Source organism: Triplophysa dalaica, chromosome 7, assembly GCF_015846415.1.
Source record: "Triplophysa dalaica isolate WHDGS20190420 chromosome 7, ASM1584641v1, whole genome shotgun sequence".
Classification (NCBI taxonomy): Eukaryota; Metazoa; Chordata; class Actinopteri; order Cypriniformes; family Nemacheilidae; genus Triplophysa; species Triplophysa dalaica.
This window is the reverse complement of record NC_079548.1, coordinates 11,977,375-11,993,586: the sequence shown is the minus strand read 5'-3', so window position 1 is coordinate 11,993,586 and position 16,212 is coordinate 11,977,375. Positions and strand designations below refer to the sequence as shown.

At 42.9% G+C, this 16,212-nt stretch overlaps 1 protein-coding gene across 1 annotated transcript in view; it reads left to right on the top strand.

The window, feature by feature from the left end:
- shank1 (SH3 and multiple ankyrin repeat domains 1) overlaps positions 1-16,212 on the top strand; it is a 49,350-nt gene that overhangs the window by 30,240 nt on the left and 2,898 nt on the right. The window contains 11 exon segments of the mRNA XM_056753116.1: positions 4,662-4,744; positions 4,947-5,071; positions 5,207-5,342; positions 5,656-5,736; positions 8,425-8,451; positions 8,542-8,598; positions 9,602-9,714; positions 9,840-9,960; positions 10,874-13,422; positions 13,425-14,419; positions 15,067-15,969. Coding sequence (XP_056609094.1) covers positions 4,662-4,744; positions 4,947-5,071; positions 5,207-5,342; positions 5,656-5,736; positions 8,425-8,451; positions 8,542-8,598; positions 9,602-9,714; positions 9,840-9,960; positions 10,874-13,422; positions 13,425-14,419; positions 15,067-15,969 — 5,190 coding nt within the window.

Sequence of the window (16,212 nt, the reverse complement as noted above, 5' to 3'; positions counted from 1 at the left end):
ACCTGAAGCATTACATTGCTCTATGTATTCCTGTCATTTAGGATTTATTGCCCTTTAGCCAGCCATTATATTTAACTAGATAACAATCTATAAAATATACTTATAAATTTAACATCACACTGAAGAAAATACTTATATCCTAGATACATATCCTCAATATAAAGGTGTTCAGGTACAGTATATAAAATGGAATTTGCATGTGAAATTTATGTTTACAGCTTGTTTTGTAGTTACTGTTCCTTTTATTATTGAGCAACCATGCTTGTTTTAATCTATGAAGGCATGCAGGTTTCAGCACATTCACACAAAATTCCGACCATGCAACACATTAAGTAAACAGCAACTGTATGCATACACAATTGAAGTAATGACTTATTCCATGACTTGCCCCCAACAGGGCAAATGACCGTCTCATCAGTGACCCGAATCTTTCACATCGGTCCTGGCCATCAAGCTGACATTATATTCAAGCTTGGTTTTATAGAACAAACACAATAATACATCAACCTTATCCCTCATAATAACCATATCGTTGATCACAAACAAATGCATGTACACATACCTGCAGCGCCTTAGGGTTTGTGGCTGTATAGCATGAAAATAATGTTTTAGGTGCGGTTTATCAGATCAGCATCACATGATTCATGAATTCACCGGCCATATGAGTCATGGACTGGCAGAGTCACTGTTGGACAAACAACCACACTGACTCACTAACGCAGTAACTGACTCATCTAACTCACTCAAACCTATGTCATCTACATAACTGTAATAGCAGGATCACTGACTATACACAGATGTATCGGTCCAGTGATTGATTGATAATGGAATATGGTGACCCACTCATATAGGAAGCATTACATCCTTTCAGTTTGGAATTCTCTGGACCTTCATTATGCTTTTAAGGAACACCATGACCAAATGGATTTGCTTTGCCTATAACATCCTGCCTCCAGAGACAGCTTTTTAAGGCAGCATAGGTGTACTTCAGACGCGAAGGTGGTTCCAAGAGGTAGGCAACTTAATTATACAGCCTCCTAAGATACCATGCTTTGGGCAGATTGTAGGGCAGCACTCCATGCATCCTCAGAATTTAGGCCATTTGAAAACATCCAATATGAAGAATGAGAAATGATTATTATAAATAGCAATTTCTTTCAAAGCTGTTTGTGTGGTTCACTGAAAGTGCTGCTTATGTAGGGCATTCCAAATCAGTTATTATCATTCATTTTAGGAAATATGTGACCCTGGTCCACAAAACCAGTCTTAAATTGAACGGGTATTTGTAGCAATGGCCAACAATACAATGCATAGGTCCAAATTATAGATTCTTCTTTGGTAAGCCAATAGAGAGCGTTAAAACAAACTTGTGTTTACTTAGCTACCGCCTGCTACAGCGCTTCTCAATATTTTGATTTTTTGCACCCTCAGATTGCAGATCTTCAAAAAGTTGCATCTCGGCCAAATATTGTCCTATCCTGACAAATTTCACAAAAAACATTTAATTCAGCTTTCAGATTATGTATAATTCTCAATTTAAAAAAATTAACCCTTATGCACTGTTTTGTGGTCCAGGGTCACATATACATTAATATATGATTTCAAGTTTTTATTACTCATAGCAAACTGTCCTTTGTCTAAATATAGGCTTTCAGGCATAACAACCGGGCTTTGCTATTTCTTTACATTTTTGCTATGAACAGTTATGTAATTGGCCAGCATATTGTACTCTGTAAACATTATGCTTGGGCGGGTTGCTGAGATTCTTTCAAAGTGAACACTAGCGTGGGCAAAGACGAGTTTTGTTCAATATGGTTGCCAAATCTGTGTATCACTTGAGCATGTCTACATATTAGTCTGGTTAGTTTCTATATTCAGTTCTACCCGTTGCTTAGGCAACCACCAACATCTCACTATTGCACATATGAGCATATCTTATAATATCTGTAACATTGTACAGTTGTGCCAGTTTTGTTTTCAGCATGCTATGTGATGTTTGAACTCAATTCAAGGCATCTTATTAAAGATTATACTTGTTGATCACTGGATGTTCATAGTAGTAAAATCATTTAGGTCCCTACATACTTTTCAGAAAACAAAACTATTCAACGACAGAACTACTGTCATGTCTTGTCTAAGCCAGGCAGGTTTATGACACGTGTTTACACTAGTCCTTCCTTTTATGTTTCAGAGATGGATAAACTTCACACATCTTTCAAATTAAGCCCCAGTGACTGGTTTCCGCCAAATGATTTCCTTGTAACAGCGTTTGAAGGAGGAGAATTGCCATGTGTGGTCTGACCTGCTGTTGTGTTTAGTATCGGCTCTGCCTGTCCCCTGGTTTCTCTTCTATAGATCTTTGAACAGTTGGTTAGGTCTCCCGAACATAAAGCTGAAGTATGAGGATATTGTGTTCTGAACGGCAGTGCACTTGTTGATGCAAGAGCACAGATGCCAAAGCATAGGAAACAAACCTGTGAAGATAATCTGAGAAGCTCGCTGTAAATGAAAACCACCAGTGAGTAGAAAGTGTCAATGTTACAAAGAAGTGCACAGTAATTTAATAAAATATTAAATGCAAAAAATTATGTTGTTAATTTGGTTTCCAAAACACTCCTCACTCTTGGAAAATGCAGGTAGTCATACTCCTATTTCATGCCATTGTAGTCACTGTTCTTACACTATGTCTTGCCTTATAAAAGCAGCAATGTGACTCAAACTACAGTGCAAAAATAGTTGGTTGGAACAGGCAAGTGAGGAGTAAATGACAAAAGAGTTTTCTCTAGTGATAGTTCACCTCAAAATGTTTATAATGTAAATATTTACTCACTCTCTTGTCATTTCAAACCTGTATGACTTTCTTTCTTCTGCACAACACATAAGAAGTAATTCTGAGAAATGTTGGTGACCTAAAACCAGCGCTACCCATTAACTTGCACTGGTTTTGTGTCAACACAATAGATGTCAATATCTTCTTTTGTGTTCTGCGGAAAGAAGAAAGTCATACATGTTTTGAATGACCTGAATAAATGATGACAGAATTATCACTTTAACATGGAAAAGAATTGCACCCTTCACCATTAGAGTCAGACCAGAGCCGTTGAATATGAGAGTTACGACACTTGATCTCACCACCGCGTGGTCACACGTTTCATTGAGCCCTCAGTAGTTTCAAACAAATCCTTGCTGTCAATCTATTGAAATGGATTTTGGCGGGACAGATAACAGCAACTATATTTGCATATTTTTTTCTACATACATTAGCACATTGTGTATACTGAATAGAGTTCTAGCAGTCACGTGACCTTTTCCTTCCTGGCAGGCAAGGACAGCCGGGAGCGGATATGAAATGAATGGTGCCAGCATGAGTTTCAAGGCAATAGAGTTCACTGCGCACTTTAATTCAAAAGACATAGACCTGTGCATAGCAAAACTTAATAGATCAAACATAATAGATCTCTATAATGCCCACGGGTGCTTTTAACTTGTATCAATAAAGAAACGGATACACTTCCTGACCTGCAGGTTCCTAATATCTACAACTACCCTATCAACTTTTCATCGTCCTACTCCGGAGACTCTTTAAAAGCCGAGTGGTAAAAATTTCAGACACGGGGTTGTGTTAGGAGCCCACTGCGATTGCACAGCTGGACAAGTCGAGTGTTGCTCTCCTGTGTCTTGTTTAGGATTTGGCAGCATAACGACAGAGAGGAAGAGATGAAATGTGACATGTGTTGGTTAGCACGTTTTCAAGCAGTTAACCATTGAATTGTCTATCAGGGATTCAGTATCCTTAAGAATATGGTAAAATGATTTGCCCTTTGCTTTCCCCCGCCTTTTCTGGTCCATCATGTTAAAATAGTATGATTGTTAAGTCTACACAATCCTGGGTTAAAATTATTGTTTGACCACTGTCAACACCAATGCAAAAGCCGCCCTCGCGCTCTCCTGAATGCCTGCCAAAATGGCGGAGTTAAGATTAAGTTACGTCAACCTCCGGAGCTCTGTACTACGTTGACTACATTTATAGCAGCATTTGGTCTGGGGAGTAATATGAATATAATATCTATGAATATAAGTTCTATTAATATGAGATATGTCCGCCAACTAGTTAAAATGTATAAACATGCCATTATTTCACCAACTGTACAAAAATTGTGTTTGGGAGACAGTGAAATGAATGGGCTTCAGTGCAGTGTTTGGAACTGTTGGTCGCTCCATGACACGAGATATTTTCGCATTCTGTTCTTCCAACGGACGTCTATGTGAGTGTCGTAACTCTGTTTTTCAATGGCTCTGAGTCAGACTGGTGTTACAGGCCATTCTGTAATGTACTTATTCATTCACTGTCCTCTTTTTTTTCTCTGTCCTGTGACCCCCTCCCTTGCTCAATTGCTCGTTCAGGATTTACATCTTGTCCTGGTGCAGTGAAGATATTTACTTCCACTTCTATCTTTTAAATCTGCCTCTTACCCCCACATACTTCTGCTGCCCATTCTTGGTGTGCTGTATTCCAATATGACTTATATTTTGATCCTCTCTCTCTCTCTCTCTCTCTCTCTCTCTCGCTCTCTCTCGCTCTCTCTCTCTCTTTCTCTCTCGCTCTCTCTCCCTCTCTCTCTCTATCTCTATCTCTCTCTCTCTCTCTCTCTCTCTCTCAGTGACTATATAATCAAGGAGAAAACGGTCCTCCTGCAGAAAAAAGACAATGAGGGGTTTGGCTTTGTGCTGAGAGGAGCCAAGGGTAAGATGGTTCACTCACTCTCACACACACCCTCTTCTAATGCATTTCAGATGAGACCATTTCAATCTATTGCTCAAATTTACTGCCATCAATATTACTTATTTTTATTTCTTCTGTAATGTAACTTACTTTCTCTCAATAGAACATTCTGGACATGCACACCACACTGTGAACTGATTGCATAAATGTCCCCTCTTTGTAGCTCAGACCCCTATTGAAGAGTTTACTCCCACCCCAGCCTTTCCGGCACTGCAGTACCTTGAGTCTGTTGACGAGGGAGGCGTGGCTTGGAGAGCTGGTCTACGAATGGGAGACTTCCTTATTGAGGTGCCTGCAAAACTGCATTGTGGAACTTGAACCCTGTTTCACTATTTAAGAAAACTTGAAATTTCTATGTATTTATCACATCCGTCTTTTTGTTTGTCACTGTCTTTCTCTGTTTTTCTGTCATCTCCTTTAAAGGTGAATGGCCAGAATGTGGTTAAGGTGGGACACAGGCAGGTGGTCAACATGATCAGACAAGGCGGCAACAGTCTCATGGTCAAGGTTGTCATGGTTACCCGGAATCCTGATTTGGAGGAAGGGGTCAGAAAGAAAAGTAAGAATTAAAGATATACAATGGCAGGATTGCACATACGTCTCTGAGATTAACTTTTTTAATAGTTTTGTATGGTGCTCTCGGACTATGGGGTGTTTTTATACAATTAAACGCCTACCTACCCTTTGTTAGCAAATCAGCTCGGGCTGGCCGAATGTCACCTAATTAATATAAACCCCATCAGCCTGGTCATGAATAATTTATCAGATTGTTCCTACCCCCCGCTGCAAATAATCATAATGTTCACAATATAATCATAATTACGGTGATGATGATCGCAGCTGTGGTGACTTCATTCCCTTTCTCTCCATAGTTCCACAGCAGAGCAAGAGACTGAGCACACCCGCTATCGCCTTGCGCTCCAAATCCATGACATCAGAATTGGAAGAGATGGGTAAGAAACGAGGATGAGACTGATAGAATAAAAAGCACTGCTGGACGGTACCAGACATTTGATAGATAGAGAGAGAACAGTGACTAGATGAGACCTGAAACTTGAGAGAGGATAAAACGGGAGGGGAGGGATGGACACAGAGTTAACGCACTAAAACAATGACACAACAATAGTAATTTTGAAAAGAAGTGTTTAAACTGGATGCAGGAAGGGAGACATAGAGAGAGACAGATACAGAATAAAAGTGAGAGAGAACTAGATAGCATCAATGTGAATGAGTCTCAATGCATTTCACTGTTCTTTCAGAAGTTCCACAACTAAGTTGTCACTACCAGCATCCCCACTACAGGTAACCCCCAAAAACTGTCCAACCTCCCCAACCCGTTTACCCCCCCACCGGCCTACCACCTTACCCCTCAGACCTCCACCTGCAACCCCTCTTAGCTTTTACCCTCAACCTGAATATTAACCAGCTAATGGTCACACACATCTGGCTGTTCGAAAAACTGGTTCCTGAGTGCTGTGTGTGTTGCTGTAGTAACGCTGCTGGAGGTGGGCATTGCTGGAGAGGCACAGGATGTCCTGGCTCATGGTGCCACCATCACCTACAATCATTTCTTTTACCATTTATCGACAGTGAGGGACCTAGACTACACCACCAGAAACACACTGCCTGTTGTGGTACACACTGCTTATCGTGGTCTGTTTCCTAATAGATTCACCTTACCCTATCAAAAAAATCCTTTCCCTTCTTTTTAGCTCTGAGTTCACAGTCCCCTGTGCCACTGAAGTTACTGTAGGTTGAAATGTTGTTGTTTTTTAAATATGAAATAAAAATGTTTTTATCAGTTGTTAGCATTAGAAGTAGAAACATAATTGTGTTGTCAAGGTACCAGACTGTTACAGAACAATACGCATGTATATGCATGAACTATAAAGTTGACAAGGTTTGTGGTGTTAAATCTTTAAAATTATTCTGAGTTTTGCTTGAGGCACTTAAAGACAGTTCTCCAAAAATAACATTTTGTCATCATTTACACTCATGGGGTTCAGAAATTGTAAATGACTCTTTCTTCTGTGGAACACAAAATAAGTGGTTTTGTCTATACAATGGAAGTAAATGGGTGCCAGTGTTCTTTGGTTACCAACACTCTTCAAAATATATTATTTTGTGTTCTGTAGAAGAAAGAAAATCATCACAGGTTTGGATCACGAGGGTGCAAGCATTGTCATTTTTGGGTGAACCATCCTAAATTAATAGTAATTAAACAGAAAATCCTTCAGCCCAACTTAATATTTTTCTTTTATAGTTTTTAAATATTACATAATCAATATATATTCCTTTAGACAGGCTTCATTTTGACTGTGTGTCCAGTGTAACTATTCACAGACTATGTCATTCTTTTAAAGGGGTGCCACATTTGTTGCACCCCAGTCTGTGATTGTGGATTTATTGTTTTAAAATGTACCTGCCTCTAAAATTCACAAACAAAAGTCTAAATGCGATTGTTTTACCTGCTGATCAGTAGGTCCCTGAAAATGCAACAATGTAGACCACACTGATAAGTACAGTATCTAGGAAATTCTGTCATCATTTACTCACCCTCAGGCTCATTTTTGGGTGAACTATCCTTTTAAGAGTGTTTCATATAAACTGTTATGCAATATGCCAAAGTCAATGTGCAGACAGTTGTGCGGAGTGTATATATATCAGAGTGCTGAATATGTCTCAGGTGTTAAATATGTGCAAGTGTTGTCATCTACCATATGCAGATTCAAATGCTTCAGTTAAATGGAAGTGAAGAACTGTCACCTTTTTCCAGATACATTCACCTCTCCACCTGGTGCAGTGTCCCACCTCACAGGCTGTCATGATCTAAAGATAGTCAAGATCACTCTAACATGAATATCTCTATACCAGGACTTTAATAAAGAGATATTCCACCCAAAAATGAAAATTCTGACTTCAATTCCCCCTCAGGTTGTTTATAATGTGTATACATTTTTTGCTCAGTTGAACACAATGAAAGATGTGTTAACAATTGACATTTCTGGGGCATCATTGACTATAGTACACTAGGAACAAATATTCTGTTGAACACAAAATTAGATATTTTTAATGTCAGTTGCTGACATTTTTCCAAATATCTTTCTTTGTGTTCAACAGAACAAAGAAATGTATACAGGTTTGGAACAACTTGAGGGTGGAGTCATTCATGACAGAATTTTTATTTTGGTTGTCGAATCTCTTTAATCACAGACCAACACTGAAAAGACAGTTATTCTTATAGGAAGAACAGCTCTTATACAGTTTTAACAGGCAAGCAGATTGACCCCTACTCAATTTGTGTACCCAGAATTCCCCAGTTCTTTATGCAAATGGAATATTATATAAACATGCTCCCAACACACTTCACTTGTGGCTCTTATGAACCCTTCCTGCACACTTGTGTCTCACTGGGAGTTTTATAATATCTGCAATTCTAACTAACCTATCTTATAACCTCCCTAATCTTTCTGTCTTTCCCGGCATTCCATACACAGTGGACAGAGGTAAGAGGCCACCACTTCTTTTTTCACATTAATACGTATATTAATAAGGTTGTGTGTGTAAAGCATTGGGAGAAATGTATCGCAGTATTATGGCAGACTTAACTTTGCGTCATTTTTTGTTTTTTTTTATCACAGCCTCTGGTCCATGGAAAAAGAAATCAGGTAAAACTTTTTTTAAGTCTTGTATGAAACACTTGACCTCACAGTTCTGCAGATATTTCTTATATGATGATTCCGGTCTGTTTGTAACAGAGTTCGAGTCTTCACAAGCTACTGAGAAGAAAAGGACTGTTTATCAGATGGCTTTGAGTAAGAGGGGCAATGGTGTTTAAGAGGCACTGTAATATTACAATATTATACTATTACATTAAAATAAATTAAATGTCTTCTCTTTATCACCCACACTGTAAAAAAATAACTTAAAAACTTTATTTAATCATGTTTGTTAAGTAAAAAAAATAAATTGACTGTATAAGTCACTTGAATTTAAATTATATTGAACTGACTAAAAAAACAAAGTTGCAATTGATTAAACTATATTTTGTCGGTTTAATATAGTTTTTAAGTTCTTAAAGGGGTTATATGGTGCGAATATGTGTTTTTCTGTGTCTTTGGTGTGTTACAAGTTTCCCATGCATGTATTAGACATGTAAAATTGGAAAAATTTAAGTCTCGGAACAAAAGATGCATTCTATCTAAAAGCGAATGCTCAGTCAGACCTGCTTGAAACGCCTCTAGTTACCACACCTCCACAAATCTACGTCAGTTCCTGGTATGATTTGACTAAAACCGCCCAAATGTATGTAAACGCAAGTAAGGTGGGCGTACCTGTCAGTACAATTGCTTTGGAATCTTATGTTCCAAATATGGTAAGAGGAGTTACGTTTCTATCACACGCTTGCACTGACCAATCACTACACACTGGTTAACTGGCTAAACATAGCACACCTCGCTTTTCTAGAGCGATGAGCTTTGAAAAAAATCTGTGTGTTTTAGAGAGGCGCCGCAAAAAGGAGATACAAACATGCACGGTATGTGGAAAATACAGCGATTTTTAACCTTAAATCGGGTATACACATTGCATTACATCTAAAACAAACAATAATATTCGTTTTAGTAGTGTCATATGACCCCTTTAAGATTTTTTTAAGATGAATATTTTTAACAGCTGAAAAAAAGTTATTAAGTGACAAAATAAGATAATTTTCTTTATCTCATACCTGAATGTTCATGTCTGTTTTTTCACGCATGAACAGGTTAAAGGGGCATTTCAGAATTTTTATGAAAAATAATTCTCTCTCTCTCATGTCAGATAAACTGGATGAGATTTTAGCTGCAGCACAGCAAACCATCAGTACCAATGAGGCTCCAGGTCCCCGTGTTCAGGGGATAAAAAGAGAACGGGGCAGAGGCTTTTATAATGAGGTGCGTTTTTGAGTGAGACCATTACATTTTGACTGTATTGTTGATAAACTAGTGAATGGAAAACTGGTACATAATCCTAAAAGAAACAGTTTTATCCTTCAGATATTTCTCTTTCTTTCTGGTAGCCAAGTTTTGACCAGTCCGGAATGGGAATGACTTCATCTGGGGCAGGGCTAGGCTACGACCGTGGTCAGTTTGTGTCTGGCCACGGCCCCCCGCACGGTATGCTGCGACAGAAGTCCATCGGTGAGGCTGTCTGTTAGAATTTTTGTCTGTCTGTACACCTGTCTGTATACCATACTGCTGTATGTCTATGGTATTTGCGTTTAGAGCGCTCTGAAGAGTGTAGCTGTGGGTGTGCTGTAATGCTTATCATTCATGTATTAATGCTTTCATGCTGTAGAACAGTGAGCGCGCTTTTTAGTTTGTTGCATCAGTCCATAAAATCATTTCAGCTGTTTGATTGGTATTAGGGAGACTAATTGACATATACCACTTGGATTTATGAACCCATTTTCAGTTAATATTCATCAGTGTTCATTTTGATTATGTAAATCAAGTAATGGCAACATGTAATTAAATGTTTGGTATTTAAATAACCACAGTCTTTGGATATCTTAATTTTAAGTTAGAAGCAACTTTATTTTTGCATGCCATTTTTGCCAATTCCATTCCATTCCATTTTCTACCATTTTTGCCAATAATAAATATAATTTTTTTATGACTTCTATTTCATCGGTTAGAGGTCATTTGTGTAATCCATTTGTCTTCTATAATACAGTGTGACTAAAACTGCTGTGCACTGACACAAAAGAGCTTTGCAAACATGGAGCGATGAATAACTTGTACCTGTTTCTGGTGGAAGAATATCAGTCATGGTAATAAACAGACAAGCTGACAGACAGACAAACAGACATACTACAAGATGGACTCAGCTCATTTATGTGTCCTATTTTGTTTTCCCTCTGCTCATTTTAGCAAATGTCCTTGAACTTCTTTCGTGTTTTACTCATTTCAACTGTACATTATCTCTCTCAAGTATATATTCCATTGTTAGTTTTTTTTCAACAATTAGCACATTTTTATTCTATATTTGTTATCCCTGCATTTGTCTTCTTAAGTGTTTGAAAAGACAAGCTTTTATATTTATTCTCTGCAGGGGTTCCAGAGGAGGAGAAGCAGCATCTTCATCCTCCAGCCATGAAGTTTGCACGGAGTCTTTCAGTGCCCGGCCCAGATGATATCCCTCCTCCACCTACTACAGCTCCCCCTGAGCCCCCATTCTCCTCAGCACCCCCTCTTGGCTTTCGGGGCAAGACACCCCAACAGCCTTCTGTTTCTGTGTCCCAATCCACTTCCTCTTCTGCACATTATCAGCTCTACTCGCAGTCAATACATGTCACCCATGGAGCCAGAGATAGGTCCCCTGGGCCACCAACTGGATCTGGAACAGGGGACCAACCTCTTCCTTACTCTCATGCTCAAGCTCACTCGTCTGTACCTAGCAGAACTGCCTCCAGGAAGGTGATTGGGTACACAGGGGACCTTGCAGGAGCTGGAGGAGCAGCAGGGGCCAAGGCAGCAGCATTGAGAAGGGGCTACAGCAATGCAGTGCCACCCAGCAGTGTCGCTACAGTAATTCCCCAGCAGCAGCAGACCCAGCAGACTACACAAAGCCAACCCTCCAGGTTGGACCGCAATGCCGTTGGGGCAGGGGGTGTACCAAAAGGTGGTGGACGGAAAGGGAAGGGACCCTTGGTAAAGCAATCAAAAGTGGAGGATCTGCGTGGAGGCCAGGGCACGCTGGAAGGAAAGGGATCAGTGGAGAAGAGCTCCATTCCTATTCCCACCATCATTGTTAAAGCTCCATCTACCAGCAGTAGTGGTCGCAGTAGCCAAGGCAGCAGTGTGGAGGCTGAACCACCTCCCCCAGAAGAAAGTGACAGTTCAAAACCCCAACCAGTTGTTCCCCCACCTGCACCTTCTGTTCCACCGCCAGCGCCTCCCTCTATGCCTGCTCCTCCACCTCCATCAGCCTCATCACTTCGTACTCAAGAGAGTTTGGACTATACCAGCCAGTTTGGTGCTGCCATAGTAGGGGCAGCACGCAGGGATCGTGAACGATTTCATGAAGCACGAAGGAAGAGTGCCTCATTTTTTCTCTCTGCTGAGGAAGAGTTAGGTGGAGTAGGAGGAGTCGGAGGACGAACCCAGACGTCTCAACAGCAGCTAAGCACTCAGCCTTCACCTCGCCTGCGACCATCCAAATCAATAGATGAGGGCATGTTCTCAGGTGATACCTTTATCCACCACACACGCAGTATGCCTCCTGCTTTTGGTTTGCCTGAGTACTCCTCACCTGCTCCTCCTGGGGACTACCAGCCTCAGTCTGTGCCTGCTGACTTCTATGGAGCAGGAGGCCGACAACAACAGCAGCAGCAGCAGCAACCTTCCACCACAACCTTTATTCACCCGCTAACAGGGAAAGTTCTAGACCCTTCATCCCCACTAGGCTTAGCGTTAGCGGCACGGGAACGTGCCTTGAAAGATGACGGACGCATGCGCCGGGAAAGGACCTCAGAACACCACTTTACCCGTCAGTTGTCCAGCATTGGAGCCTTTCCCTCATCCACTGCGCAACCCACTTCACATCTCTCCTACTCCATGGCCTCGTCTTCCTCTGCCATCTCCTCTGCTGCCCAGTCCGCCAGCTCCTCATCTTACCTTGTTACCTCATCCTCACTAGCTGCTACCACCACATCTACTCGGCCTCCATCACCCAGAATCCTGCGTGGAGCAGGGAGCAGTTGGGGTGAGGAAACAAGGGTGGGAGATCGTACGGAAAGGGAGGCCGCTGGTGCCTCTGCTCCCAGAGAAGGTCTAAGGGTTCGATTCTCTGAAGATAAAACCGTTCACACACACCACTACCAATCTCAGCACTACCAGCCCACCTACAAGGAACGTGAAAGAGAGCGTCAGAGAGAGAGATCAAGAGAAAGGGAGATGGAGAAAGCGCAGACCCAGTTACAACAGCAGTCAGTTCAGCCATCGACTCAGCAGCCTCGGCGCCCGTCATTTTTGAGGATGGAAAGTGAGGCTGGGTCATACATCCTTTCCCTAACACCTCCATCTCCACCTCCAACAGTGGCCCCTACACGTCCTTCAGCTGGAGGAGGAGGTGGAAGTGGTTCAGGTTTGATGGTTCTCCCTCCCCCAGCTCCCTCAGTGGATGCCGATGATGAGTTTGTGTTTGCTGAGCCTCTTCCTCCACCGTTAGAGTTTGCCAACAGTTTTGATCGTGGTTTGGGTTACCATAGTATGGTGTATAACAATCTGTCAGCCCGTCAACAGCGTCACCCAGCTCCTCCCCCACCACCTCCCCCGCCACCTCCTCCACCTCCAAAAGACTCCTTTATGGCAGGGTTCCCCCCTCACACACCTCTGCCTTCACCCCAGGCAGGGGATTCCACAACTTCAAGTCTAACTTCCTATGACAGTGAGGTTGCCAACCTGACCCAGTCTGCCCCGTCTCCTTCACCATCATCCCCAAATCCTCTCCCGCCTCCATCTCCCTCCACGTTGCAACCTGCTGCACTTCCTCCACCTCCCTCTGTATCACCTCCACCCCCACCCACATCCTTCCACAGACCATTTGGTCTATCCCATTCACAACATCTTTATAACAATACACACCCGCCAGAGCGTTCCTCTCTCCAACGCCACCTCCCCATTCTATCCCAGCTCCACTTGCCTACCGGGGGCCCCCAGTATCCACCCCTGCAACCTCTGTCTCTCTAAGAGGCTCCTCAACTGTGACCGCAAGCTGTTCCTCAACTGCTTCTACAACTGTTTCCGCTATGACTAGTACGGCTGCCATTGTCACCCCGCACACACGCATGGCAACCGTCTCCACAGTAGCTACAGGAAGTAGCAGGCGGCCCAGTGCAGAGCATCATCCACCGCCCAGTGTAGCTGCAGCCAAGACCAGTGAGTCCCAGGAGACAGTAGTGGATTCTGGCATTGAAGAGTTGGACAGTCGAAGCAGCAGTGACCATCACTTAGATAGTATTCTAGCACTAAGTGGGAGTGGGGTCAGAGAGAGGTTGGAGAGAGCAGGGTTGGGGAGCTTAGGTGGAAGTGGGGGCACAACCGAGTCTGACAGAACGAGTGGAGCAGACTTTTTAGAATCTTACATGAGCTACCTTGATGGACAGACTTTTGAAATGCACAATGCCAAAGCCGCCAGCACTGCATCCACCTACCCGAAAACACAGAGGTACAGAGAAGGCAGCCGGGCCGGAGATCTACGACGGCAAACCAGCACAGCACCCCCTGCATACCACAGACGTAGGGAGGAGGAAGAGGAGGAGGATGAGGCACAAGAGGCAGAGGAGGAGTACATTAATGCCCGAGATAGCTATGGGATGGGGGAAGGGCCAGGGATCGCTCGTTCCTCTGTAATGTACTTTGATCGACCCCGCACTCCAGAGATGAAACCTCTTTGGGGTGAAGGGTCGACCGGGGCTGTGCAGTCTGTGGGAGAGGGAACGGGCCAGGCTGGAGGGACTTACATGGAAGCACGTAAGCTGCATCCTCCCATGTCCAGTATGAAGGCCAGCATCATCAATGAGCTAAACTCCAAATTACATCAGAGGAGCAAAGGAACAGAGAGCTGGGGAGCTCAGAAGTCATTGAGCAGACATAGGTATGTGTTTGTTGTAAGTTTAAATGCATGGTTAAGTGTCAATGTCGGCATGCTGGCCTTAAAAGAAGACATGTGGCATGAGGATCTCTCAGCTGCATGAGCATTTTGTGATGTCATGAATTAAACTATAGTTATATAAAAGCCAATTTGTTTTAAATGACACTCATTCAAGCAGTTGTTCAAAGTCTAAAAAAGTCCATTCCCTACTTAACTGCACTAGAATTAGGATTAGTTTTATTTTTGCACAATCTCAAACACCAGTGAACTGTGTGTGCCTACTGTTTAACCGTGTGTGTATGTGTTTAACTGTTTCTCTCTTTTTGTTATTTTTGCCTTTTTCACACTATCCATGTACATCTGTCTGTCCCACATCAGACACAGGTAACTGTTACAACACAAACTTGTCTCTCTCTCTTAAACAATCAGTCAGCTTCAGTTTTAAGGTGCTCTATTTTCCATGACAAATGTATTGCCAGACCATTTACAACTGAGCTGAGTACAACAAAAACAGTGCAAACCAAGAACTGCAAAAGAAATGATTCAAAAATTCTCTCTTCCTACCCTACGTCTTTCTTTTTCTCTCTTCTTTTCTTTCTCTCTCTATTTTTCACAATCTTAATTTGTTTTTCCACTTTCTTTCTATTCAGGTTCTCGGAGGACTCCACAGGTGCATTGAGTCCTCCTTCTGTCCGATCTTCCTCCCCATCTCCTGTTCAGCTCTCTCAGCCTGCCTTGTCTCCCTCCCCGACCCCTTCCTGCCAGCCAATCTACCCGAACTGGGCTCGATCTCCTTCTCCTCAGCCCCCTGGTAGCTCATCCCAGCCTCCTCCCCGATCCCACTCACCCGTTTCTCCCTCTTCGTATTCCCCATATCCCACCTCACCCAAACATCGTCCCGTGTACCGCACCAAAGCCCTAGAGTTCCAGTTTATCCCCAGCCGCGAGTCCCGTAAAGCCGAGTCCCATCACGCTCAACGCAGACGAGCACCCAGTCCCCTTATTTCTCCTTCTGACCGTCCCAAGCTTGGCCCTCCCCGTCCCTCATCGCTTCCCATTCTCCCCACCACTCCCCTCTATAGCAGCCTTTACGATCTTCGTGGTTCCATCACTCCACCCTCGCCTGCAAATCCCCTCGGGGACCCCTACTTCTCCCCGTCTCCTCCTCTCTTTGCCACCTCAGGTGCTCCGCCGCCACCAAATGCCTCTCTGGTTGTCTCTCGCTCCCTTTCCCCCACCCACTTCCTGTCAGGGACTTCCTCCCCGCCTCTCCATCACATTCCTCCACCCACTTGCCTGAGTTACCCCCACCTCCCTCCCCCTTCACCCACCAAGCCCTTTGCCTCTAAACCACTTCCATACTGGACCAAGTACGACGTGGCTGATTGGCTGGGTTATCTGAACCTGGGTGAGCACAGGGAGCGTTTTCTGGACAACGAGATAGATGGCACACACCTGCCCTCTCTTACCAAGGAGGACTACCTGGACCTGGGTGTGACCAGGGTTGGCCATCGCATGAACATAGAGAGAGCACTGAGGAGAGTGATGGACAGGTGAGAGGAGAAACAACAAGGGTGGACAGCGATGGAGAGGGATTAGGGCATGAAAGGGTAGTGCATGAACAAAAAACAAACAACTATTACAGAAAATATAAATAACTTTGGGATTGATAACTGCAGGAAACATCTGGATTGGGCTGCTGCATGAGCTCACATGGGGAAAGAGTTGAACAGAAGAGAACAGAAAGAAAGGGATGCTGGAAAATAAGAAAAAATACTTTTTTGTAAACATTTTTA